At 49.7% G+C, this 24,608-nt stretch overlaps 2 protein-coding genes across 3 annotated transcripts in view; both read right to left on the bottom strand.

The window, feature by feature from the left end:
* Positions 1–268: 268 nt before the first annotated feature.
* Positions 269–24,608, bottom strand: part of HOXC4 (homeobox C4) — a 38,553-nt gene continuing 14,213 nt past the window's right edge. The window contains exons 2-4 of one of the 2 annotated variants that reach the window (XM_003790450.1): positions 2,992–3,108; positions 1,918–2,362; positions 269–1,430 (exon numbers count right to left, since the gene is read on the bottom strand). In XM_003790450.1, the coding sequence (XP_003790498.1) occupies positions 1,075–1,430; positions 1,918–2,356 (795 nt within the window). In that variant the 5' untranslated portion in view covers positions 2,357–2,362; positions 2,992–3,108 and the 3' untranslated portion in view covers positions 269–1,074. Of the gene's footprint in view, positions 1,431–1,917; positions 2,397–2,991; positions 3,109–24,608 lie in introns of those variants that run through there. The other variant, XM_003790451.3, reaches the window with a different exon arrangement.
* Positions 20,554–22,895, bottom strand: HOXC5 (homeobox C5). The gene is made up of 2 exons (XM_003790449.3): positions 22,369–22,895; positions 20,554–21,653 (listed from the first exon to the last, which is right to left on the bottom strand). Exons 1-2 carry the CDS (start codon positions 22,820–22,822, stop codon positions 21,439–21,441), a joined length of 669 nt encoding a protein of 222 aa, XP_003790497.1. The 5' UTR covers positions 22,823–22,895; the 3' UTR covers positions 20,554–21,438.

Here is a 24,608-nt window from a genome sequence, read left to right as displayed (position 1 = left end):
TCCATTCTAAGTGCCCCCTGGGGAGTCTAGCCTCTTTACAGACTCTGAGGGAAGGGGACAGGAGAAATCAGCTATAACTGTCCACATCCCCTCTTCTGAAGATTCCTGACCCCAAACCCCTTGCTAGTTTCTTCTAAGGACTTGGAAAACCAGTTGAGAGCTAAGATTTGTGTGTTTGCTTAGAGTAAACTTAGGCGACTATAGAGAAGGTAGGATGTTACCAGGCCAGAGTTGGAGGGGGATAAAAAGAAACCATCAGACACTGACGTAAAACTAATTCACATCCACTGGTTTATTATTGATCACGGGGCATTTCACATCGACACTAAAATTCTTTATTGCAAGTTTTACAATAATCAAGTAAATTCAGTCCAAAAACACAATAACCACGATGAGGGTGGAGGAAGATTCTACCTATAGACTGCCTCTCTGAACTGAAAGTTCATTTTGATTTTCTTTTGGCTCCTCAAACTGAACAGCTCTGAGAGGCTCTCCAGATGCATTTAGCTTTGTCTGCTGTCTTTGCCCCCTCTCCTCCCACCCCCCCACAATGATACAAAAGAACTTCATAGCTTTGTTCTCCTTAAAATGACTTCCCCCTCACTAACCTCCCCTGGTGCATTTTCAATGCAAAAGGCCTAAGGAAAGAGAGGGGGGAAGGAGGAGGAGAAAAAGGATGAGAATTGGCTTTAAAATCTCTTTCCTTTTTTCTTTTCCTCATTTCCCCTGAAATCCACCCAAACCAGACCACCGCACCTTGCAATATATAATTTTTGCAGCTTTTTTCTTAAAAAATAAATAACCCCCCCAAAATGGCCTTTAAAAAAAAACCCAGCAGGTACCATGCTAAGACAACATCACATGCTTAAAAGGTTCCTTAACAGTGGAAGGGAGAGAGGGCAGGGGGCTTGTTTGTTTATCTGTTTTGTGTGTTTGGAACTGATAAGGGACAAGGTGGTAGGAAGAGAGAAAGAACCAAAAAATATATATATATTAAATTCTATAAATAAGAGTCAATTTGTGTGTGAGGGGAGGGTGGAGGCATGGGGTGGGGGCAGGGGTGTGAGTTATGTTTTATAACCTGGTAATGTCCTCTGCCCGTGGCTGCTCCGGTGGCGTGGCGCTCTGGGAGTGGTCTTCAGAAGTGCCCGGGGTGGCTGCCGAGAGGGTGCTGGGCGCAGCGCCGGCCGGGGGCGCTGACCTGACTTTGGTGTTGGGGAGTCGGTGGTCCTTCTTCCATTTCATGCGACGGTTTTGGAACCAGATTTTGATCTGCCTCTCAGAGAGGCACAGCGAGTGGGCGATCTCGATTCTTCTCCTTCGGGTCAGGTAGCGGTTGTAATGAAACTCTTTCTCTAATTCCAGGACTTGCTGCCGGGTGTAGGCTGTCCTCGAGCGCTTAGGTTCCCCTCCGTTATAATTGGGGTTCACTGGGGGAGGGGGGGAAAGCAAATAGTGGGGTTCAGAGGCAGCAGTCTCCCCGCCCCCCACCCTCACCCCATCCTCAGCTCTGAGGAACAGGAGGAGGGAGTGATGGAAATAAAGTCATCAAGCTAAATTGGTTATAAAGAAGTTGAAGGAAGCTGGAGACTTTGTAGTGTAATAAGAGGGGAATCCTCATTGTAACGACACTGAATTATTTATGCGCCCTTAGAAAGCGAGCATAGTTTTCACACATACATAACAGATCGTAGCACATGGCTCGGACTGCCCAGAGTAGCTAAGCCATAAAATTTATGGGGGATGTAATTACCCATTCTCGCTCGTAAATCCAGTTCAATTGTGCTAACCCAGAGTCGCTCCTGGAGAGAGAGAGGGAAGGAGAGAAAGGAGGACGGGGGCCAGAGGGGGCCGTGGAGGGTGGGGAGCGCCGGGGAAGAAGGGAGGGAGGGGGGAGCAAAAAGCAAAGTTGCCTACCCGTGCTAACGTGAATTTTTTTCATCCATGGGTAGACTATGGGTTGCTTGCTGGCGGCGCTGGAGGGATGGTCGGGGGCTGGCTGGCTGCAGGCTGGCGGGGCTGGGGACGGGGAGGCGGAGGCGCCTGAGAGAGGCGCCGGCTCGCAGAGCGGCTGTGATTTCTCTGGGTGGTGGTGGCCCGCCTGGGCCGGCCCGTGGCCTCGCGAATTGCCTGGCCCCTGGAGACTGGTGCAGCTATACTGGCGCTCAGGGTAGCTAGGGCGCGGAGGCGGTGGTGGGTACAGCTCCTGGTGGTGATGCTGGAATCCCGATTCCCTGGTCCGGCCGTAATATTCCGGACTGTGTTCAGGGATGTAGCTATTTTGCGAATATTCTTCGCATGGAGGAAATTTCGGATCGATGTAGTTAGAGTCCATCAAATACGAGCTCATGATCATTAATTTCTGGAGTGGAAAATAATTTTTCTCGCTTTGTCGTTTTTCTGCTCCATAAAGCCCTCCTACTAGCTAGCGACCCTGTAAAGTTACTTTCACCATGTGACTCCGCCGGCCAATCACACGGAGCAACCCAGTCCCCGGATAAGGAACCGAATCGCTTTATTCAAAATGTATCCAATTTTTTTGTGTGTGTGGTGGTGGTGCTGGGGGTGATGGTGTTGTGGGGTTAGCTGGCAGAGGCTGGGATGCCCCCATGCACATCCTGCCAGACTGACAACCCTCCCTGCAAAAAGGAGATGGGAAGCTCCCGGTTCCCCTCCAAAGCCTGGGCATTGGGGGTGCTGTCTTGAGGCTGTGATTCAGCCCCCGCCCAGGGTCTCCCCTTGGGCCTCTACTGGGCCCCGTGGGTCTCAGCGTCTGAGTTTTTCCAGAGGTCTCCATTCATGGCGATTGTGTCTCAGTCTGTGTAGGTCACCAGGCAGCGCCCCTCTTTCGCAGGAAGAGGAAGTTGAATGAGGACTGGAGTGGAGGTTGGATGGGGAGAGGCCCAGGCTGAGCCGAGGAGGCTGGAGCGCCTGGGGTGCCCCCCATCCAAGGATACCAGAGTCCAGCCCTCCTTCCCTATATACACTCACCCAACCCTCTGGCCATGGGGCCGGCGAGGCAGGGTCCCAGCTGAACCAGGCAGGTAGAGGCAGCGGGATGCAAATGATTCTGACGTCATTTCTGGAGGTCTGGGGGTTGAGCCCCCGCTGAAGAGAGACAGGAAGTGGTTGGCAAAAGCAGAGTTTGGAAGCCTTGCCCTCCCCTACTCCCCACTGATCCTCCCTGCCCCAGCCCCAGAGCAGAGGATCCCTTCTACTGCTGGCTCCTGTTTCCACTCCTCATTCTGCCTGGCCTGCTGTTTTCTGACAACTACGTCCAAGACTCGCTCCTAAGGATCTGGGCAAGAAGAGCTTTTTGCCAGGACTCTGTCCTGTGATGGTACCGAGCCAAGGCCTTGAGAGTCCTTTCTCCATCCCTACAGAGAACAGACCTAAGCTAAGACCGAGGCCTAAGTGGGTAGAGCTTGCTTGCTTCCGGCGAGGGATTGTATCCATGTAACACGTGTGTTTACATATAAACACGTATTCCCAAGGGCCTCGCTTCAGGCTGTCTTCCAGAAAGGGAGGGGTGAGCTCACCAAGCTGGGGAGGCAGAGCAGGCCTTGGGGGTCACCAGCCCATTCCCACCCCCTTGCATCTCTCTGCCACCCACTCACAAAAAATACCGATGGGGGTGGTGGCAGAGCCATCAAGGAGGGAGGGGGCAAGGAAAGGATGCTTTCCCACCCACCCCCCAGCTAGAGGTGGTCCTGTCATGCCACCAATTCCAATTAACTGATCGCTCATAACTCAGAATTGGGGGTGGGGGGGTAAGCAGAGGGGAGAGCCCAGGGAGGGAGCCGGGTCCCCTTGTTGTACTTGATAACAATTATAGTTTAAAATCATAGCTTGCCGGGGCTCAGCTATATTTTACTTGATAACAATAAAAGTGACACATAAAGTTAACTGTTTATGTTTTATTTATTAGACTAAATCTGCCAGCGGTGGTAGGAGCGCTTGCCTCGTCGCTACAGCTTTTATAGGGCTGTAAAACGTCATAAATCAGTCTCGAGGAATCGCCCGCACTCTTTGTGTCGGCGGCGGCGCGGGGCTGGCGGCCGCTGGCTGCCTGCTCCCTCCTTTCCACGAAAAGTCGTAATGTGATTTTTTTCCCTCTGATTTTATTATTATGATCGCCGCCGTGATTAGTCAATCTACCTTTAATTCGCCGCCCTACGCTGCCTCCTCCCAGCCTAGCCTGGTTGACACTTGAATAAGTACCTTTTAAAACGGCATAACAACTATTTGAGGGTTTAATTAGAACATCTGCAATTAAGAGAATGAGGAAGGGAAAAGGGGAAAAATAAAGCCCTTGTGCGAGGAAGGCTGAAGGCTAGAGATTCCCAATCCTCTCCACCTTTGGGATGTGAGAGAGGGTCCCCACTTCCAAATTAGGGGTCTCCCTGAGGTAAGGGATGAGAGGGAAACTGGGCCACAGGCCTGCCCACAGGGGCTGATTCTCTGCCTGAGCCCCGCCCCCTTCCCTCTTCCTATTCTTTGGCCCCCACCCCCACCCCAGGCTTTCCCGGGCCGGGCTTAGCCTTGCAGGAGCTGGTGCTTGGGGTGGGGGGAGTCCCCTGGATACCTCCTCTCCCAAGAGGACACTGCCCCTCCCCCACTGTTACCGAGCTGCTTGAAGGAATAGGGGTTCCCTGGAGGTCCACTATCTTTTATGGGAGATTCTCAAATTCCCAAAGTTGGTTGAGAATCCTTACCCACTGTCGGGACCCTCTTGTGTGAAACCAGCTGGTTTGATTGGAAGAGGAACTTGAGACCTTCAGTAAGGGGGCAAGCTGCTGCTTTTATGGTAATGGTTTGGCGTTGTATGAGTGTTTTCTTTTTTATAATTACTAGTGGTGGCGGTGGCTTAATTATAAATTGCTGGAAACGAGCAAAGGGAAACCAATGCTGAATCTTGAAGTCTAAAGGATAGCCCCACACTGTCCCGTGGGATGGCTCTGGTAGGGTAGTAGGAGGGTTGATGAACCTAAAGAAAGCCTTTGGCCCCACCCCCAGGTTCCCTGCTAGGCCTGCACCGGGATCTGGCTGCCCCACCCCATCCCAGCTGTGAATAGTCTCTAGCTCCACCTGGAAAGGTGAGCTGTCAGTCCACGCCCTACCTCCCACCCTTCACAGTCACCTTCTACCAGCCCTGCCTATACCCTATCCTCTTTACTTCAGTCTTCTCCCCTCTGGACTTGTTAGGGAGTCCTCCTCCCCATTGCATCCCCCCCAGGTTTCTGAGCTCCTGCAGGTAGGGTGAGGAGACACACTGTGAGCCAGTATGAGTGAGTAGACCACAGAGGGTTCAGATACCTCCAACTGAGTGTCAAATCTGTCTTTGGTTATTACGGTTAAATATATATGCATATGTATGATTAATATTTATTAATATATTAAATGCCTCCTTATGCAGCCATAAATATGTGATGTTCCCATTCCAGGTTTTATAGCTAATTCAACATGCGCATCCAGAAAGTGAAATCCCAGAGATTCCCCCAAATGCACCCACACTCATTAACATCATTTACCAAAAACAAAAACAACTCCCTTTGGGCTCCTATAGCTTAATAGTAAGGAAGTCGCCTATCACACGGTTAAAATACCACACACACATACATACACACACATTTTTTCCTAGATGTTATAACATGCACAGAAATAAAATCCTTTCATTGAGGGCTTCTGCCCTTAGCGATGGCTTAATTAGGATGGGGAGAGGGGTGCTAGGAGGCTCTTGCTTGTGATGAATCCTTGTATCTCGTCCTGTCTTTTGTGCTTCGCCCTCCTGCCTTGCCAGCCTAAGGACCTCCATCTCTGATCTGTCCTCCACCTTTGCCCCAATTTTATTTTTCATTTTTTCTGACCACCTTTTGCCAGCATCCAAATGATCTCTACACACCGTCCCCCACCCCATCTCCTTTCTACTCTCTATCTGGTTTCTCTTTTGGAAACATGTTTCAAAAGCGCTTCCCTTCTGACACCGCTGAAGAAAAATATGTGTCCATTGTGTGTGAGGCCTTATTGTGCCTGGATTACCATACTGACCGTTGGATAACCCATATTCCTCTCCTCCCCAGTAACGAGCTGCTGGCTGAGAGAGTTCAGCGGCTCTGCAGATTCTGTGCTGCATTAAAATCCCACCTTTCCTTGAATTTTCTAAGGAGAAAAATAAATGAGAGAACCAGTTCAGGATCTGGAGAGCAAAGGAAAGGAAAATGACTGTCATTCCCTTTCCTGCTCTTCTAAGTGCAGGGTTTTTGTGTGCATATGTTGTTGTTATTTTAGTATTAAAATTGCAACATGTCTCTTTTTCTCCAAATAAGTTGACTTTTAGATGGTATCCAATCAGGCAGTTCACTTCACTTTGATTTTCTTATGGCAACTTGAAAATCCAAACTAAATCAAGACTCTTATCTCATTATTTTTCTTTTGTGTGTGTATATGTGTTTTTGTCCCTTTCTAATGCCAGCAGGCAGGGATAATGTATGCAAAAGAATATGCAAATGCTTAATTGATTTTTTCTTAAATCTCTTGTCAGTAAAAGTAATGAATTAATCTAAAATGTTTTTAATAACCCGGATGTGTCACAAGAAAATACTCAACCCTTTTTTCCCTCCTGGAACTGCTTATAGTCTCAAGGAAAAAAAAAAAAAAGCAATCATGGAATGTTAATTTGCCCCCTTTAAAATATTAAAGATGAATTTCTCTTGTTTGTTTGGGGACCATAAGCAAGGTTCTCTCCTGGATTTTCCCCGCCTTGCTTTGCCTTCTTTGGAATTCAATTTTCCTCAAATCTCGTTTAAAGTGGCTTTTTAAAAAGTGGCCGCATTTTAATATTGGTTAGACAGAGTGACCTGCATTTCACCTCGGGTGTTTGACTTGTTCCAATAGGTCACTGCCATGGGGTTATTGATGGGGAAACTCCATTGAAATTTGTCTCTTCGCAAATGGCCTTTAGATCTTCCAGCGAGTTCAATAACTAGTTATAATGTGGAAGGGGAAAAATGAAGGCCCTGGGCTAACGAATTTGATGTTTCATTTTTATGCTGGAGAAATTGTTAGTTAGAGGTTGGGTTCTCCACCCTCTTCCTTGCTCATCCTGGTCTCACTGACCCCAACTCCCATTCAAGGCTGCTGGATTATACCCCCTTTAAAACTTGGGTTAGGGTGTCCCTTTCTCCTTTGACACAAGGTTTAATTCTCATTATGATTATTATTGTTGAAAATTCTGATAAGTGGACTCAGGAAGCTTGAACTGCTGGAGGTTTGTAACCTGAACTTTCTCATGGGGGGGGGGGATAGGTCTTTTACTTGTAAAGGAGACTAAAGGTGGATTGTAAAGATCTAGAAATTAGGCTTCCTGACCTGATATTCCCAGAATTAAGGAGTCCACTGGAAGCTGGAAACCCTTTTGGGAGTTGATAAGGGTACTTTGAGGAACCCTAATCTGTTCTTGGCCTCTGAGTTTACAGAGACCTATGGGATTAGACACCCAAGGCCAAGGAAAGGGCTAAAGATAGAGAATTCCATGGAGTAGGCAAGGGAAGCTTGGGTCCCTTCTAGGGTCAGAGTCAGAATTAATGGGGACTTAGTCGAGTAAGTGCTTGCAGAATTCTGCTCCTTCACAAGAAGGGTGCTCCGGAAAAGCTCAATGCCTAGAGACTGTGCTTTTTAGTTAACTGGAGAGAGCAAAGGAAAATGATACGGAGTGATAGAGATTTTATAAGGTTTCCCTTTTTCTGGAGTTTTCAAGGAGTGGGAGAAGAAAGGGCAGAGGAAGGGAGTGAAGGTCTTTATTTTATTCTCCCCAGTCAAGTTGAGAAACCCTTAACTCCTCCAGTGAAGCCTCTGTGAGAAAGATCTTTGCGAGTGCTGATCCAGCCATACCAGATCATTGCCATCATTACCCTTACTAATAAGAACATCTTCCCCTCACAAAACATAGCTCCCTATGTGCCTTCTTTTCTCTTTCTCTAGGAATTGTTCTTTCTTTCATGCTCAAAGGGGTCCAGTTTGCTCAGCCCCAAGTTCCCCTTTGAAAAGCCCACCCGATTCACACATCCCTTCCAAACCTCCACCCATAGATCCGGAGTCATTCCAAAGGCAAGCTCTGAATCCTGGGTTTGGGGAATCAAGGCCGAGGAAAACACCTAAGTGCCTGAAATTGGGGGTGCCACCTCCCGCCATCCCCTCAAACCTGGAGGCAGCATCTTGATGCCACCTGGGTTCTCAAACAAACTTGCCTCGGCAAATTCTTGGCACCACTGGGATCTGGGGAGTAGCCTTCCACTGCAACTGCGCCTCTCAGCGCCATTAAAATGGGGAAGCCAGAGAAGAGGCCATCAGCGGCTTCAGAATTCGGCTTGGTTGAGGGCAACCAGTCTGCGCTTCCCAGCCAAGCGGGAATCAACAGCGATCTGTTATAAACTTCCCCGCCGCCCCTCCGCGGGCTCTAGTCGCGGTGGACGAGCCACATCCCCAAGCCCTTGCCCGCCTCGGCCCGCACCTTGGCCACCTCCTCCGAATCCGGGACCTCTCCCCCTCCGTGTTTTAATTACGTGATTGATTTTCGCTCGGGCCGCCCCGGGACGCCTCTGCCTCCGACTGTTTAAATCTTTCGGCTCCCTTTTCGTATTTCCGAGTCCTCCCGACCGGCTGTAATTTAGAGACTGCCCCTCTGGCGGCCAGAGCGCACCGTGCGGCCTTGGTCCTGGTCCCCGCCTGCTGCCTCGCCCTACACTCCAACGAAATGGTCTTCCCACAGGGCTCGGCGGCGCGGCCAGGTCTGTGGCAGCCCCACAGCGCGGGACTTTCCTACCTGGTCCTGCCCATTCGCTTTTCTGAATTATTTTGTGCTCCATTATTCTCTGATAGAAAAACGTTCCCTGTTTGGATTAGCGCTTCAAGCCTGGCCTTGGCGCTGGGCTCTCCGCGTCCCTCTGTTTTTCTCTGCATCCAAAATGAGGTGTGCATCAGAGGGTCTGGATTGAGAGGAGGAAGCAAGACGCCTGGCTCCAGGCTTGCGGGGAGTAACAGCCCCTTGCCCCAAACACCTGGGCCCTGCGCTGGCTGGCGAGAGGCGAGAAGCGCCAGGAGAAAGAGGCAAATTCGGCCACAACTTTACGCTACTAAGCGCGACTGAGACCTCAGGGCTGGCAGTCCTGGCCACTGTCCCTACCCAGCAGTAGGCGGTTGGGTCTGATTTTCGCTCCACAGCCCCAGAGACACCCTCACCCTGGCAGCGCCAGCGGGCTTAGGGAGTACCCTGGGGATGGCTGCTAGCACCAGAAACACCCTGTTCAGCCCTCTCCACCCGAGGGGGTGGAAGGTGAGGGGAAGGAAGGGAAAGAGGGGAGAAAGTTTATGAGAAGAGTAGGTTTAGGGTGGGGAGAAACCAGAAAGACAAGATATAAGAAAAAGGAGCCCCTTCTCCCTTCTCCCACGGTGGCTGACCTCCTTCCTTTTATCTTTTTCCTCCCCAAACCGCGGGTTTTCTGCTTAATTTTTCATTTCTTTACAACAAATAAACACTGCTCTGCTTATTCTCCATGACCTGTTTATTCTTTAATCCTTTCTAAAGAGGCGGCAATGAGTTACCATTAGCAGTATTTTATGATTATGTACATATTTTTTTTTCTTTCAGGGAGAGGAAGGAATTGGGAAAGTCATTCTCACTGGGGAAGAAGTTCAGCGAAACTGGAGTTGGTCACAACCTTCTCCCTATCCCACCGTCCTACAGCACCCCAATTCTTGCTCCCCCCACTCCCTTCCCCCACACAGCAATGTTGCTGGGTAAATAAGAGTCCGCCTGCTTGGCTATTAGGATTCTGGAGACGTTGGCATCTGTAGCAATCATTAGTCAAAGCCTGTAGAAGCCAAAGGAGCCGTGGAGTTGGACAGGAAAAATCTTGGAAATGATATACAGGAGCCGCCAAGGCATCAATCCCAGCCGATAAGAGTGGGGCTGCTGGGAGCAAGGCAGCCGCTTAATTGGGCCCTGGGCACCTAGAGCAACTGGAGAGGGGGAACCTAAGCGTTGTGCAGTGACCCTGGCATCATCTGGGCTCCCCACAAAAATAGATGGGGACTTGAACACCCTTTTCTTCACATTTCAAATATCCAGTTGGGGATGCAGGGAGACCTATGAGCCTCTGTCAGCTTCTCACCCTGGGAGAGGAACTGGGCTGAAGACCCCTCTCCTTTCTTCTCTCTCTTTTCCCTTTAGTGGCTGCCTTGGGAGGTACTACAGGTAGGGGAGCCTGGCCTGGGACCTCAATTCCTAAAGATAGCCTGGAGGGAGGCTTGTGATCCCCAGAGTGGGTTTTCAAGGGGCAGATAACTCAGTTGGCTAAAATTACTTGCTTTAATAACTGAAACATCGAAATGATATTTGTTCCCCACCCCCACTCCCCTGCTATCTATAGATCACAGAGACAGACATAGAGAGGGAGACAGAGAGATGCAGCAAGTTTAAGTCCTCTTAGAGGGAGATCTATGCCCCTACACATAAATATATGCATTATGGAACATCTCTAAATATATTTTCAAATATTTAAGCTTGTAGCAAAACTGTAGAGACTATAAGGATCTCCAGGTATGTAACTTCAATATGTAGCTATTTTATGGATTAGGATCCTTGAATAAATCTAGATAAAAATATCAAAATAGAGATTGAGCAATGCACACATAGTTCTTTCCAACCAAGAAAAAAAAATCCCCAAATATTCACTTAGATATTTAAAGAGAGCTGTATCAATACATCCCAGCATATATATCCTACCACTATAGAAAGATTGGTAATGTGCACACAGGAATTTAACAGAAGACAGTTATGTTCACTATGGATCTATAAATCTAAAGATCTATACATCTACATTTAAATGTAGAGCAGAAAGTGGTGTAAAACATGCATCCTCATAGAGACATAGAATGATCTATAAATATATTTTCACATATAAAACTATAAGAGTGTTCAACACTCTATAAAAAGTATTGCATAGAGTACTGGGAATGGGGAAGATTTTCTAGTACTTGTGAGTTTGGGGTGTTCCAACCCAGAATTTCAGGGAAATGGATGAGTGCAAATTAGAGCATTTGTAAGTACTAGAGGGCCCAGGAAGTGATATAATCTGGCCTCATTTCCAGCAGATAAGGGAATTTCACTAGCAATGGATATGAGGCCTGATGCCTAGGCCTGAAAGCGTTCTGTCCTGTCCTAGCCTGAACTCAGTTTGAGGTAGAAGGAGCCTCATTTCTTTTTCCTTCAATGCCATAGCCTAAGGCTCAGCGGAGGGACCTGTGGAGGGGGTGAGGTCTTTAGGAGAGGAAGGACATTATCATTAGAAAATGGAGGCATTTATGTAAAATATTATTTTATTTGGAGACAGCTAGGTAGACTGAGACGTGAGAAGGCTGCAGGGTTTCACTCACATACTCCCCTGCACCCACCTTAATTACTTAATTACTTACAAGTCACAGAGTGCAGTTTCCTCCATTCATAGGGTGCTAGATGGAGCCTCAATTTGCCCTGCTCCCATCTACTCTCTTCCCTGACTTCTGTAAAATTTCTCTCCTACACACCTGAAGTCCTACCTTGTCAAAAAGGGGTTTGGAGCTTAGGAAAGGGTAAAAGAGACTCAGGCTCAGAAGAGAGGAGAGCCTTCATATCCACAGCTAGGCTCAGAAGCTATTTGCCTGATGCTATTTGCCTCAATGTTGGTTTCTTTGTGACTGAGGGTTCCGGGGGAGCAGGGTTTGCATGGGCAAGAGGAAACAACAGATTGTTTAGGAAAAAAAAACACTCAGGAGCAAAAACACTGACTAGTTCCTTCCCTTTAAAGCTGGAGGCAGAGTTTAGGAGGATTTAGAAGACTTTTTATTTTTTTCCTTTACTGAGGAAGGGAGGAAAAGATGGGGCCTCGAGTGGGCATGGGGAAGTGAAATCCAATCTAGCCAGCTAGCTTGAGGGGAGAGCAATTTACAAAGCAAAACCTCAGAGGCTACTTCCTGAGGAATGACCAGATCAAAACAGCCTCCTCTGGGTGTTTATGACCCATCTCTGCTCCCAACAGGAAAACATCCTCAATAAAACCTCAGCCCAAGCTATCCTCCACCCAGCGGAAGGGGAGAGACACAATGTAAAACGGGGGACTTGACCCTTACTCCCTTTACACACACACACATTGGGTTTTCTAGCCAACTTGTTTTCGAAACAAGTTGATATTTAATTTAAGGAAGTATTTACTAAACAAGATTTTTTTCGGATATCTGAGCAAAGAAGCAGCCTTGTGGGGTCTGTGCTTTGAGCTTGGAACAGCAAGGAAGGGGGACTGAATCAGATAAGGTTCTGGCCTCCTAGTCCCTCCCATCTTCCACCCCTCTATAACTCAATCTGGGCCAACAGGACATTCATTAAAAAGTCACCAAGAGCCTTTCTGTCACCATCCATGGAGGCTGATCTAGGGTTTGGGTTTTCCAGGAAGGCAGAAGGAAGGAAACTCAATGGTTGCCCACGCTTGGAGGGGTGGATGTGGGATGGGGAGGAGAGGAAAAATAGTTTCCAAGTTTGGTTGATGTGAAGAATGGGTAGGAGGGAAAGAGTGGGAAGTTGGTTACAGGCTAGTTTACTATATCCATCCCAAGCTTCTGACCTCTGTCATACTATTCTTGGGAATATAGTATAGTTCTGTGTGTTCAGATATTCTGGTGTTCAGGGCCAAGGGCTGGAGAAAATGAGGATCTTTGGAGGGCAGAAGCAAGCCTGTTCTACCTCTTTGAGACCTGCTGCGCAGTGCTGAAAAGGATCCCAGGTAACTCAGCCCACTCATTCCACTTAGCCCATATGAAGCTGCAGATCATGGGAGAACATCTCTGTCCATGTTTGCAGGCATAGAGAAGCAGCCTCCTCCCTGTAGCAGCTCCCAGCATGCCCAGTCTTCCATTCAGTCTCTTGCCATAGCTTCTAAATGTGGCCATGGAAGGCTGAACAAGGTCTGAATAACTGAATCCAGCTTTCCCAAGTTTCACATTGCATGCACAGGCACACACACACCCTTACTTCCTCCTAGATATCTCTGTTCTCAATTGCCCCTCAGTGAGCTTCAGGAATGGGAAAGAGAGATAAATCCAAGGGTTCTGCAGGGCTCAATGATAAAGAGATCTCTATCACCCCAATTCCTCAGCTCAGGCCCTGCCTGATGACTCCTTGGGCTCCTGGGACACCATCAAAGCAGCCAGAGGAGATATTATCTGAACAGACACACCACTATAGGGTTACAAGAACCCAATAAAAGGAGGGATGTGGGAAGGAATATAGCTTTTTTGTCCCTTTAATGACCTAGTCATCTCCTCAAATGGACACCCTAACCTAAAAAGCCCCATCTTGGAAAAATCTTCATTCCAGATTTTCTTTCTTCTTCACTTCAAAAGGATTCAAAGCCCTCATTCTATCAAGGAGGAGGCTCAGAGTGGTGGTATTTCTCTCCCCATTAAAGAAAGAGAATTAAATCCCCAAACAAGGATGTTTCAGCATTTTCCTTCTCAAAAACTCAGCCCTAAGCAGTTATAGACAGAGAAGGATAGTCAAAGAGACAGAGAAAGTTTACTTGGATATTAGAAGGGGTGGAGGCACTTTGATAAAATCTCTTTTTCTAGTGCCTGCATGGACAGAGCCAATCTCCCCCTGTCTTTCTTTCCTTACCCTTCATGGGATCTGACAACCCTAAGTCCACACTAAGAGTTGGTTTTAGACAAGGCTACCACACCATTTACTAGAGAAGAATGGGGATGTGCTTTAACTCTAGCTCATAAAAGACAGAAACAGAGCTTTGTGGTTGAAGGTAACTTGTGAAATAGGGGCTCAATGGTTTCTGAGAAGAGCTGCCCTATTTCTGGCTTTTCATCCTAATCCTTCCCACCTGGACTGTGACATTGTCCCCAACCAGTCTCACCCAGAAGACAAACAAGCAGGAAGGTATTGACAAATCCCAGTTCAAACTGGGCTACCCCTCCCACTCTTGCTCTCTTAATGCCCTGGAGGAAGGCTTTGAGGTCCAGGTGGCACAGCCCATTAGAAGTCCTGCCCCTTAGCTCAAAGAAGGCAAGAGATCAAGAGAAGGGGAGGATAGGAGAACCTGACCAGAAAATTAATCCTGAAACAAAACCCAGGAGTTAGGGCTGTGGGGAGAATGCCTGGTCTAGACTCACCAGTGGATTGGCTTAGGGCCTAACCCAACTGTTCAGGAAACACAGCATTTCTGTCATACATGCATACTCTCTGTGCCATTAGATGCTCTTGTTCAGAAATAGTGTCTCACTCATTGCTTATTCTGGCACAATTCATGTAAACACAAATACTGAAATCCATATTTTCAGTGGCTGTGTCCTTTGATAGTTATTGGCCATGGCACAGGATTATCACTTTTAATCTATTATTACTATTATCATATCTTGTTAAAATAATGGAAGGGAAGGGGACTTAAATCTATCAACTGTTTAATATGGAGGGTGAAGAAACTCTGAATTCTCTGTGCTTACCCTTTTCTAGAACCCTTCACTTCACTGGCTCAAAATTATTTGCAAATTAGAGGTACCAAACACGACTTTCAAAAAAAATCCCCACTTTTGCTCCTTTCCCCAATCATGCCTGAGGCAGTTTGATAGAGCTAATGGCTCCTGGAACATTTCCAGAAGGATAAATCAAAAGGGCTCTCCTGTAATTGCCCCACCTGCCCCCACTAGAAGCAGAAGAGAATGAAAACTTGTACAAGGTAAGTACACAGGGGATAATCACAGTGTGAATTTGAATTCAGGGCTAGAGTTCATATTCATATTTGCTCTATAGACTAATTTAGAGTTCACATCTATAAAGCTCAGAGAATTTCACAGGATCACACTGGCAAACATGGAGATAATGCAGAGGATGCCTCCCACAACTTCAGTTCCCTGTGCAATTGAGATTAACTTCCAGATACAACTTTGATAGAAACTGAGGATGCAAGCCAAAGACTCCTCAGAGCTAGTTCAGGGATACAGGAGATCAGAATATGCTTAGTATCACTCCTGCCCTCCAACTCTGAGAAAGGGCAGATCCAGGAGCTGGGGGTTGGGGGTGGGAGGGGAGAGAGAAAAAGAGAGAAGTGGAAGGGAAGAGCTAGACAGAGATCCAAGTACTTTTTCACTGATTGGTTGGTGGGGGCCATGTGACCCTGCTTAGCACATTCCTGATTGGTTGTTTCACCTCTTCTGGGGTTAAAGACCTAGGAACAAGATTGAAAGCTTTCGGAGTTGGCTGGGGCACCTTGGCACCTGACTGCCTGCCCATCCTCCCCCTCCAGGGAAGGCTGTGGGAAAACCAAGAATCTTACGCCCTGGATTGACAAAACAGTAAAAAACTGAGGCAAATTATGTGAGAAGGTGGATCTATTATCACAGGAAGAGGGGGTGGTATTTAAAAGGAACTTTGAAGCCTAGAAAAAGGGGGCAAGTGGCTCGGCGCCTGTGGCTCAAGCAGCTAAGATGCCAGCTACCTGAGCTGGCGGGTTCGAATCCAGCCCTGGTCGCCAAACAACAGTGACGGCTGAACCAAAAAATAGCCTGGCGTTGTGGAGGGCACCTGTAGTCCCAGCTGCTTGGGAGGCGGAGGCAAGAGACATGCTTGAGCACAGGAGCTGGAGGTTGCTGTAAGCTGTGATGCCACTCACTCTACCCAGGGCGACAGCTTGAGGCTCTGTCTCAAAAAAAAAAAAAAAAAAGAAAGAAAGAAAGAAAGAAGAAACGAAAACGAAAAGAAAAAAAGGGGGCAAGGAAGTCAATGAAAGCCCCAAGAGACGCTATGTAAATCTATAAAAACAGAAACACACTCATATGCTCCTCTACACAGAAAGAAGGGAATGGAACTGAGATTTGGCCAGGAGTCAGGGAGAATGATGGAGTCTTGCCTGGGTGTGGGACTTTGGCCCTGGCTAAATTCCTGGTTAAAGACCAGTGGACTGGTTCCCTAAGGCTCTGGAGAAGCTGAAAGGAGCGGAAGAGTCAAGTTATAGACTGAGGGAAACGCCCATCTTCTTGCAGCTTCGATTGGAGAATTTCCAGAAACTCTCAAAATCACAGACTAATGGGAAGGGGAGAGTTGAGAAGGTTGGGTAATGAGGAAGAAGAACCTGAGAGTTAATTTTTGAACGGGCTATTGGAGAGAATTCTCAGGGATCTTAAGGCTTCCCAGGGAAATAAAGGTGTGAAAGAGGTTGGTGGGAGAGGCTGAATCTTGGCATGAGACTGAGGCCCTGACAGAGAGCTTCAGGGGAGTCTTCTACCTGCCTGTCACAGTTTCTCACCAAAAAAATTGAGAAACCACTAGACTGAAAAGGGATGGGGCTCAGCTCTGACCCCCCTACCCCCCCAACCCCCAGATCTTTGAACCTATGTCTGTCTCTGCTCTTCACCCTCAGAGTCTGCCTGGCTTTCCCTCCCTGCTTGATTCTGATTTTTTCCTAAGTCCTTTGGGCAGCAGGGTTTATGTTAAACAGTCTTCCCTCCCCACCCCTCAATGGCATGTCTCCACAAAGTCCATACCAGGACACACTTGTGCCCCACTTCTCCCTTCACAAAGGTGTAGGTCTGGCTCTAGATTCCTCTGCTTCCTTTTCCTTTCCTAAAGCCTCGACAAGTTGCCCCTACCATGGGCCTGCCAACCTTCAGCCCTGCTTCCGAATGGAACCCCTCCCAATTCATGGATGGCCAGTATAACAGCCTGAATTTACACGTTCTCACTTGCCTGGCTTAGCTCCCGGTGGTGGCGGTGATGCATGAGGAGGGGATACACACTCACAAGTGTGGAGGACAGGTGCCTCCCATGCCCAGCACCTCTGTTACTCCTTCCTAGAGACCTGAAGGTTTTCCCGGGCTGAGGACTGACCCTAGGGCACAATGCTCAGCTGAGGCCGAGCTCTCTCCATCCCCTAGGAGTTACTCTTTCCTGGGGTTGGGGGTTTGCCTCTACTTTCCCACCTATCTGATATACATTTACACTCCACCCACAGCAGGAACATCTAGGCCTCCCAGGGCCTAGTTTTACCTGAGGCTAGGGCTAGGGATGCCAGGATGACCTCAGCAGCTGGGGATGGGGGGAGGGGGAGAAACATGAAACCGAGTTGGCTCCAGAAAGACTAAGACCCCAGAGTGGGGAGTAGGCTGGGGTAGCTGCCTGCCTAGGCTTGGTGGTGGGGGGAGGTGATACTTGTGGACTCCTAGGTTCAACTGACCACCTTTAAAATGCTTCTGCCAGTTCAGGCCATAGCACCCTGTGGGTTCTGAAGCCACAGAACCCTCCCTCCCTGCCTTTCTCCCCAGCTTCCCACTCTGCCTAGACTCTGGGCCACTGGCCAAGGAAGGGGCTGAACTCACTCCTCCCTGGAATGAGGGCCCCAGAGGCATTTTTGTGCTTGTGTCTGGAGTTTACACACGCCTACGAAACACCAAACACCCGTGTCTCTGCCGACAGCTTTCTTCTAAGCTGAGAGGGGTCAGGAAGACCTGGCAAAACTCTAAAGAATCAAGGCCTCTCCCTACCCCAGTTGACTTGCAGGCAGAGGGAACCAGTGTTGGGAAAGGAGAGCTGGCCTGGAGAGACAAGATTTCCCATCTTCCTACTTCCCTGTAGCGAACGGCTGCTTCTCTTCTCCCATCCCAGCCTGGGGAGGCCTTTTCCCCCTCCCCCTAATGCCTGGGAAGTGCCCTGTATCAAGTGGGGGAGGGATTAGGTAAATGGGAGAAAGATTCTGAAAAAGAGAAAGAGAGAGAATATTAACTTACAGCGTTCGTCTGGGATTCATTTTCGAAGATGTAACCTCTCTCACCATCATCCCCAGCGCCGTAATCCCCTCTAACCGCCAGGCCCTCTGTCCCAGCATTAAACCTCACCAGCAGCTGCGTGGCTGGACAGTTAAGATTATATATGATGTAAATATATTGTGGGTTTGTCAGCTCTCCCTACACCATAAAACTTGGTTTAATGACATCACGTGGTCCCCCAAGAGCCACTCACGGGCCTGCCTTCAGGCCATTCACATAAATAACCTCCAAAAGTTTCAAACTCCTAAATTCACATAGAAGCCATGTCTATTTCTCTGACGCTCAGTTACACTAAAAAAAGCCTCGTGCAGCTCCTTTGCCCCACCCCCACACCCCCTTGCTGGGTGGGGAGGGAGAGAGGGTGGATCCTAATTTATTTATTTATTTATTTATTTACTTACTTATTTCCATAAGGACCTGTCGCCTTGGAGGTCGTGTTGATAATTTTTCCTCCTATTTTTTCCTTCTCTCTCCTCTAATTGCTCAGAGTGGGCGGTGTCCCCCTCTTCCCACTCCCCCGGGAAGGTAAGTCATGCTTCTTCCCCTTCTTTTCCGCTGCCAGAGTGGGTGGGTTCCAGGGCAAAGTGGAGAGGCAGGCTCCATGGTCTCTGCTGGTGACCCAGAAGCCCTCTCCACTAACTCCCCAAGAGCAATGTCAAACCCTGATATGTGGAGGTTGTTCTAGGATTCTGGCTGGTGGGGCACTACCCCAGACCCCCAGAGCAGAGGCCTTTGCTCAGGGATAGCAAGGATCTGGGCCAGCCCCATTGCAGGAGAGTAGATCGGAGGACCCTGGCTTGCTTGCCGCTGCTGTCAGCCACCATAGGGACTGTGGCTGAGGCCTGGGGCCCCAACCTGCAGACTGTAACTGGAAGCGGGTGAGCAGGCAGGCACAGCTGTGTCTACCCAAGGCTGGCCAAAAGGATTCAGTCCTTCAACTCCTCCAGGGAAGGAGAGGCCCCAAATCCTGCCTGGTGGAGGCAGTCAGTGCATGGCGGGGTGGTTGCAGCCTGTCTGGAAGCTCTGACCAACTTTGCCTCCATCCTCGGCAAAGCCAGGTTTGTTCTCCCCCTGGAATGGTGCGTCAGTCCCCTGGGGAGGCAACACCGGGCCTTGGCAGCCTGGGAGTCTGGAATGGGTGAGTGCGGGCGCCACAGACTCCTTCTTAGTTAACTGTTACCCATTGTAGACGCCAGTGCTTCTCCACGCTTCACTGCTCACCCAATAGTTTTACTCAGCATGGAGAAAAAATTAAAATAACTCCCTGAAGAAAATTACACATTTTATTTCAGAGAGAGAGAGGGAGGAGGAGAGAGAGAGAAGGGAAGATAGAGAAAGAGTGCTGGGTGGGGCTGTATGCAAGTTGAGAAGACTAAGGGCACTCTAACCAGGTCTGCACCCTAACCTGAGGGCAGGTGTAAAGGGGAAGGGTGGTAGTCATGGGCACAGTCCAATAAACATTTGTGGAGACCTCCTACATGCTGGGCATGAGGTGAGGAAGGCTCTTGGGTCTTTTAAAAAAATGACTGACGGGTAGCTTAGGCAGTGGGATGCATGGAAGTTAGTCTTTATAATAAATCCAAGGAGCATCAGCATTAATAATCATAAATGTTCCCCCTGTCCCTCCTCAGAGACTCTCTGCTCCCCTTCCTTCTTGGCTCCTGGAGCAGCCCTTAACCTAGCTCCAGACACACACCCCACCATTGTGGGAGGCCTAGGCTTGGTTCTAGGAAATCACCCTATTGTGGGAGGCGGGAGAGGAAATGCAGTAAAGTTTTATGGACCCTTCCCACATTTGTTTCTCCTGTAAAGTACTTCCCCCCCCCCCACCTCCATCCCAGAGGCCTGGGAGTGTGAGCCTCAGCCAGCCTCAGACACCACCTGAATTATCTGCCTTTTTTCTCTCTTTAGCCCACCCTCCCCTCCACACAAAAATCCCAGAGACTGAGATAAATGATGGCGAAACAGACTTCACCACTGGTCCCTGCAGCCCCTTTCTCAGTTAATTGTCCTGAATAGCCGTAGGCCCTAGAAGGTGGGAGAAACAGTCTGAACATTTCCTGCCAGGCAGGTACAACCTGCAGATTGTCCTCCCTGCTCCCTCTTCCTCATCATCTTAGAAAGCTGAAGTACATTTCCTCCAACTCCTCCAGTGCCTGTTTCCTAAGCAGTACCAACTCTCTATGGGGGTCGTTATGGGACTAACTGGATCTCTAGAGTGAAGGCTCAACCCTCCCTCCATGTCCAGGGAGACCCCTGAAGAACCACCTAGGCCCAGGAGAGACCTTTAAAGACCCAGAAGGGCCTGAGTCTGAGCACGACGGAGCCACTAGTCCTTGGACATTAGCTTTGGGCTGGAGTTAGGAAGAGGCTGTTGTATGTCCTGAGGCCTCAGATTCACCCAGCCAAGGTAGGAATGGGGTGCAGAAGCCGGAATGCCTTTGGCAGCAACAGCACTGGGAAAGCCAATACAACAGTGACCTCCTTCCCGCCACCCCCTGCCCCCACCCAGAGGCCCTTCTTGGAGTAAAGGATCAGGGAAGGAACTAAATTTCACTTCTCTCTCTCTTGCTTCCCCTAGGAGCTAACTTTTTTTTTCCCTGAGGGAAGGCTTGAATGTTGTGAGTCTCCTTTTATCCTCACAGGCCATTTAGATATTTTCCCAATATATGCCCCCAAACAGACAGGAGCCACTGTATCTTTAGTCCTGTTCTCACTTCGTCTTTATTTGATATGACAAAATATAGTTTCAGGAAGAACCCAGAGTCAATAAATAGTTGGACAACAGCAACAGGGCAGGAGGGCACAGAAAGTCATGGCAGGGACTATGGGACAGCAAGGAGCCTCTAGGACAACTTGCTGGGGTCCAGTGGCAGGAAACGCCAATACTTGAGCGAACTAGCAGGCTGTGGCTGCGGGCCTGAGAGGGCATGCAGCGGGCAAGGGCTGGGGAGGTTCCCGGGTTTTGGGGGGTGGGGTGTGTTAGAGAGTATAGAGAAATCGATGGGCCCTTAGGCGGAGATTCAGTCTTTTTCCTCTTTCATATGCAAATCGTTAATAAGTGAAAATCGAGTTTAGTCGCTATAAGGAGGCACCCCAATCTGGAGACGGACTCCAACAACCACAATCACTCTCTCCCCAGTCTGCCGCTGCTTGAATCGCCTAGCCAGAAACAAAGGAGAGGGCGAGGCTGGAGAGTGGGGGCCAGGGGTCTGTGGTGCCCGCTGGGGCTCAGCTTAACTTGGGCGGTCCAAGCTGAGGCTGGGAGCTGGAGAGGTAACCTCAGGCCGAGGTTCGTTCAGCACCAGCCTCTATGCCGCAGCCCTTGGGGGAAGCCCTGTGCAGCTTGCCCTGGGCCCCGGGTTCTGAGATGAGGAGAGACAGGGCAGAGCAGGCAGCCCCGCGGGAACCCTGGGTCAGTGGGGATTCGGAATGCCAAGGGAAAGGCTTTTGTCTGTGAGCCCGGGAGCGAGGGCTCCAGCACCTATTCTCTCGCCCCAAAACAGAGAGAGAGGAAACCCGAAAAGGAAAGGCGCTGGGACCAAAGCCCGCTCGGAGTGTTGTCTGCGGGCCTCCCCGCGGCCTCTAAAGAGCCTCTTTGCTTTTCATTTTGGAATCCTTCTTCCACTTCATCCTGCGGTTCTGGAACCAGATCTTGATCTGTCTCTCATTGAGACACAGGTTGTTGGCGATCTCTATGCGCCTGCGGCGAGTGAGGTAGCGGTTAAAGTGAAATTCTTTCTCGAGTTCCAGAGTCTGGTAGCGCGTGTAACTGGTTCGGGACCGCTTGCCATCCGTTTCTGGAACATAACCCCCCGCCCAAGCCAGGAAGGGGTGAATAGCGTGCAGTGCCCAGTGCCCACCTCCCCCCCAGCCCCAGGCCCCCGCCCGCGGCGGGAGGGAGAGGAGGCAAAAGAGGCGAGACAGGCCGGGCGGGCCGCAGGCGGACCAGTCCAGCCCAGCCCAGCCCGGTGAGAGGCGCCTCCGCCCTGGCAGGAAACTTTCCACCGCAGGCTTCACTCAGCAACCGGAGGGGCTGAAGGGGGTGGGGGGAAGAGGGAGACCCAGGCTCGGACCGAACAATAAGCACCCTCGAGATCCGAGCACCGGGGACCCCTCTCCCACCCCTCCCGAGTCGCTGAAATCCTCCGGAGCTGCGAGCGGCGAGCGACGGCCGAGCCGGCTCCGCAGGGGAGGGAGGGAGGGAGCCGCGGGGGGATCCCCGCTCTGGAGCCCCGCGCTCCTCACTCTACAGATCCCTCTATTTTTTTAACTCCCTCCCTCTCCCCCAAAAATTGAATATTGCCTTTTATACACGTTTTGTTCCTATGATCCAATTATGTCGTCGTAAATTTGGGCGCACACAGCCTCTAAGCCTTTTAGTGGACAGTTTTACGAGCCATTGATGCCTGGATCGTAAAATTTATGGCCGCAGGTTTTTTTTCTTTATTTGCCCCGCATGGCCTATAAAACCCAGGCGGACCCGAGCGCGCAAAATGAAGTCCTAAAGTTTACCGTGGCTCATGTGCAGTTTGGTCATCCACGGGTAAATCTGTGGCGGGGCCGGTGGCTGGCTCAGTCCGGCGGGCTGCCCTGTCTGCGCCTGCTCCTCTTTGATCTCCCCACTGCTCTTAGCTCGCTCCTCCAGCGCCGGGCGAGCCGCCTTCTGATTGTACATCCCAGGGTTCAGAGGAGCCGCTTCGTCTCTCCCCAGAGCGTGTCCCGTAGCAGCCGCGGCGCTGCAGGCAGGGCGGTCGGGGTGAGCCCGGGGGTTGGCAGCCATGTCTACCCCGTGGAGAGAGTTGGAAGGCGCAGGCGGTGGGAAAGTGATGCTTAAGTCCAATCCGCCGTAGCAGTACCTGGATGCCTGCACCTCTGAGGCCGATCCATAGTTCCCACAAGTTTGCATGTTATAGGCAGGGATATTGGGGCTCTGCTTATAGAATGAATTGGCTACGTAGGAGCTCATGGCGGGGAGGGCCCAAAAAAATTTCTGCACCCTTTTTGATTAAGGGTGATTTGTGACTCTTTGAAGTTGAGGGTTTTTTGTTCTCCAAAGTGCACAATTTATAGGTGGAGATATCTCTTTCTTTATCCTATGCGCTCTTCCCAAATAAGGGAGCCTTAAATAGAGTCACGTGACTCCAGCGGCCACTCATAAATTTGGCTTGATGACCTCCGGGAGGTTAGTGATGGAAGCCGGCAAAACGCATCTTGATATGTTGGCAAAGCCCAACTAAGGGGGAGAGAGAAAGAGAGTGAAGGGGGAGAAAAAAATGGTTCTTGGAATTGGGGGGTAGCCGGGACAACGAGCTCACAGCGACACCTGGTGCCTACTTGGAGAAATTGCATCCTCGAGCTCTAACACGCCTTCAGGAGGCTGAATTTTCTTCCCTGTGGAGAAGCTGGTTGTTAACAGCAACAAACCCCTGAGCTAGCCTTTTAAATTCTATTTAAATTTGAGAAAAGATGAGGCTCCACTTAGGATGCACATCGTGTTTTTATTTTGTAATGGATAATCCCATTCCCTCAATCTCAGTGGTCTTCTAATCTTCAAAAATGGCTGAGGAAAGGGATTTAGTTAAATTCTCCTGCCCAGGCTGGAGAACCAAGGAGGGTTATCTCAGATGACCAAAGATTGAGATCCCTTGCCTCAAAGGTTCCAAGACCCCGTGCTACTGCTAAGGGGTGCCTGTTAGCATGGGAAAGTGGACTCAGCCTCTGTAAAGAAAGACTGAGAAATGCCCAGGAGGAGACATCCCAGATGGGTGGAACTAGATAGGGGGTTATAGGGCTGAGCGCTAGGCACTCTCTGGGCTGGGCCTGGAGGTAAGGAGCCAGGTGAAGTTGGGTAGACCTCACCATCTCAGCTACCCAGAGTGTCAACAGGCAATTTTCAAATGCGTGTGTGTGTGTGTGTGTGTGTGTGTGTGTGAAGAACCACACACAATGGAGGGGGGGATGGCTGCCCTGCATTCCTGCATTCTTGTGTGTAGTCCTCATGTGGTACCTATGCTAGATACTTTAGATAGAAAATACATGTTAATTGAGTGCATGGAGAGGGAAGATTCAAGCCTTCACAAATATTATATGAGCAAGGCAGAGGAAAAGGCCTGTTTTTTGCCCTTTGGGGGAAAGGTGTCTGGACCAGGCTTTCCAGGGACCTGAATCCAGGTTAACAGGAAAGTAATTTTGGAGCAATTTGGAGGCATGCAGAGGACATGGCTGGGGACAGGGAGGGCAGGCATTTGGGCAAGTTTCACTGGGTCTCTACAGCCTTTATGCCCAGTCTCCTCCTCCTCTAGCCCCAAGTCTTACTCTTTCCTGCCTGTTTCTACCCAGGAAATCTCCGCCCCTACCAGAAGCCCCCCCTTGCTGGGGGGGGGCGCTGGCGGTGATCTGGAGGATCTGGAAAACTCTGGCAGATTTTTCCACCCTCTGGGAGACCCCACCACCACCACCTCTCCTCCTAGGCCCACTCAGGTTTCTCTGGCTGGGCTTGGGGAGAAATGGCCAGAGCTGATAAATGGTTAGGGTCTGGCTGCGCTCCTCACCCCCAGGGTTTGAGGAAAGAAGAGTAAGAAATCAGATGAGCTGGGGCTACAATGAAGAAGGAATTTTGTCCCGGCTATGTCTGGAGTCCTAGAGCAGGAGCAGGCTAGAGCTCAGTTTCCAGGCTTTCTCTTTCGAGATGTCCTTGAATCTTAGAATCGTACAATCCCTGCAGAAAGGCTCCAATCCCGCGCGGGCTTCTC

This window comes from Otolemur garnettii, unplaced genomic scaffold (genome assembly GCF_000181295.1).
Source record: "Otolemur garnettii isolate 467f Iridium unplaced genomic scaffold, OtoGar3 scaffold00043, whole genome shotgun sequence".
Taxonomy (NCBI): Eukaryota; Metazoa; Chordata; class Mammalia; order Primates; family Galagidae; genus Otolemur; species Otolemur garnettii.
Note: the sequence above shows the minus strand (reverse complement) of the source record. Positions and strands in the feature narration are given on the sequence as shown.

What these genes read in the sequence shown, in the direction of transcription:
- HOXC5 (XM_003790449.3), bottom strand. Translation starts at nt 22,822, where the DNA reads ATGAGCTCCTACGTAGCCAATTCATTCTATAAGCAGAGCCCCAATATC. An exon ending in CAAACTGCACATGAGCCACG is followed by an intron (nt 21,654 to 22,368) that starts GTAAACTTTAGG and finishes GTTATGTTCCAG; the next exon opens with AAACGGATGGCAAGCGGTCC.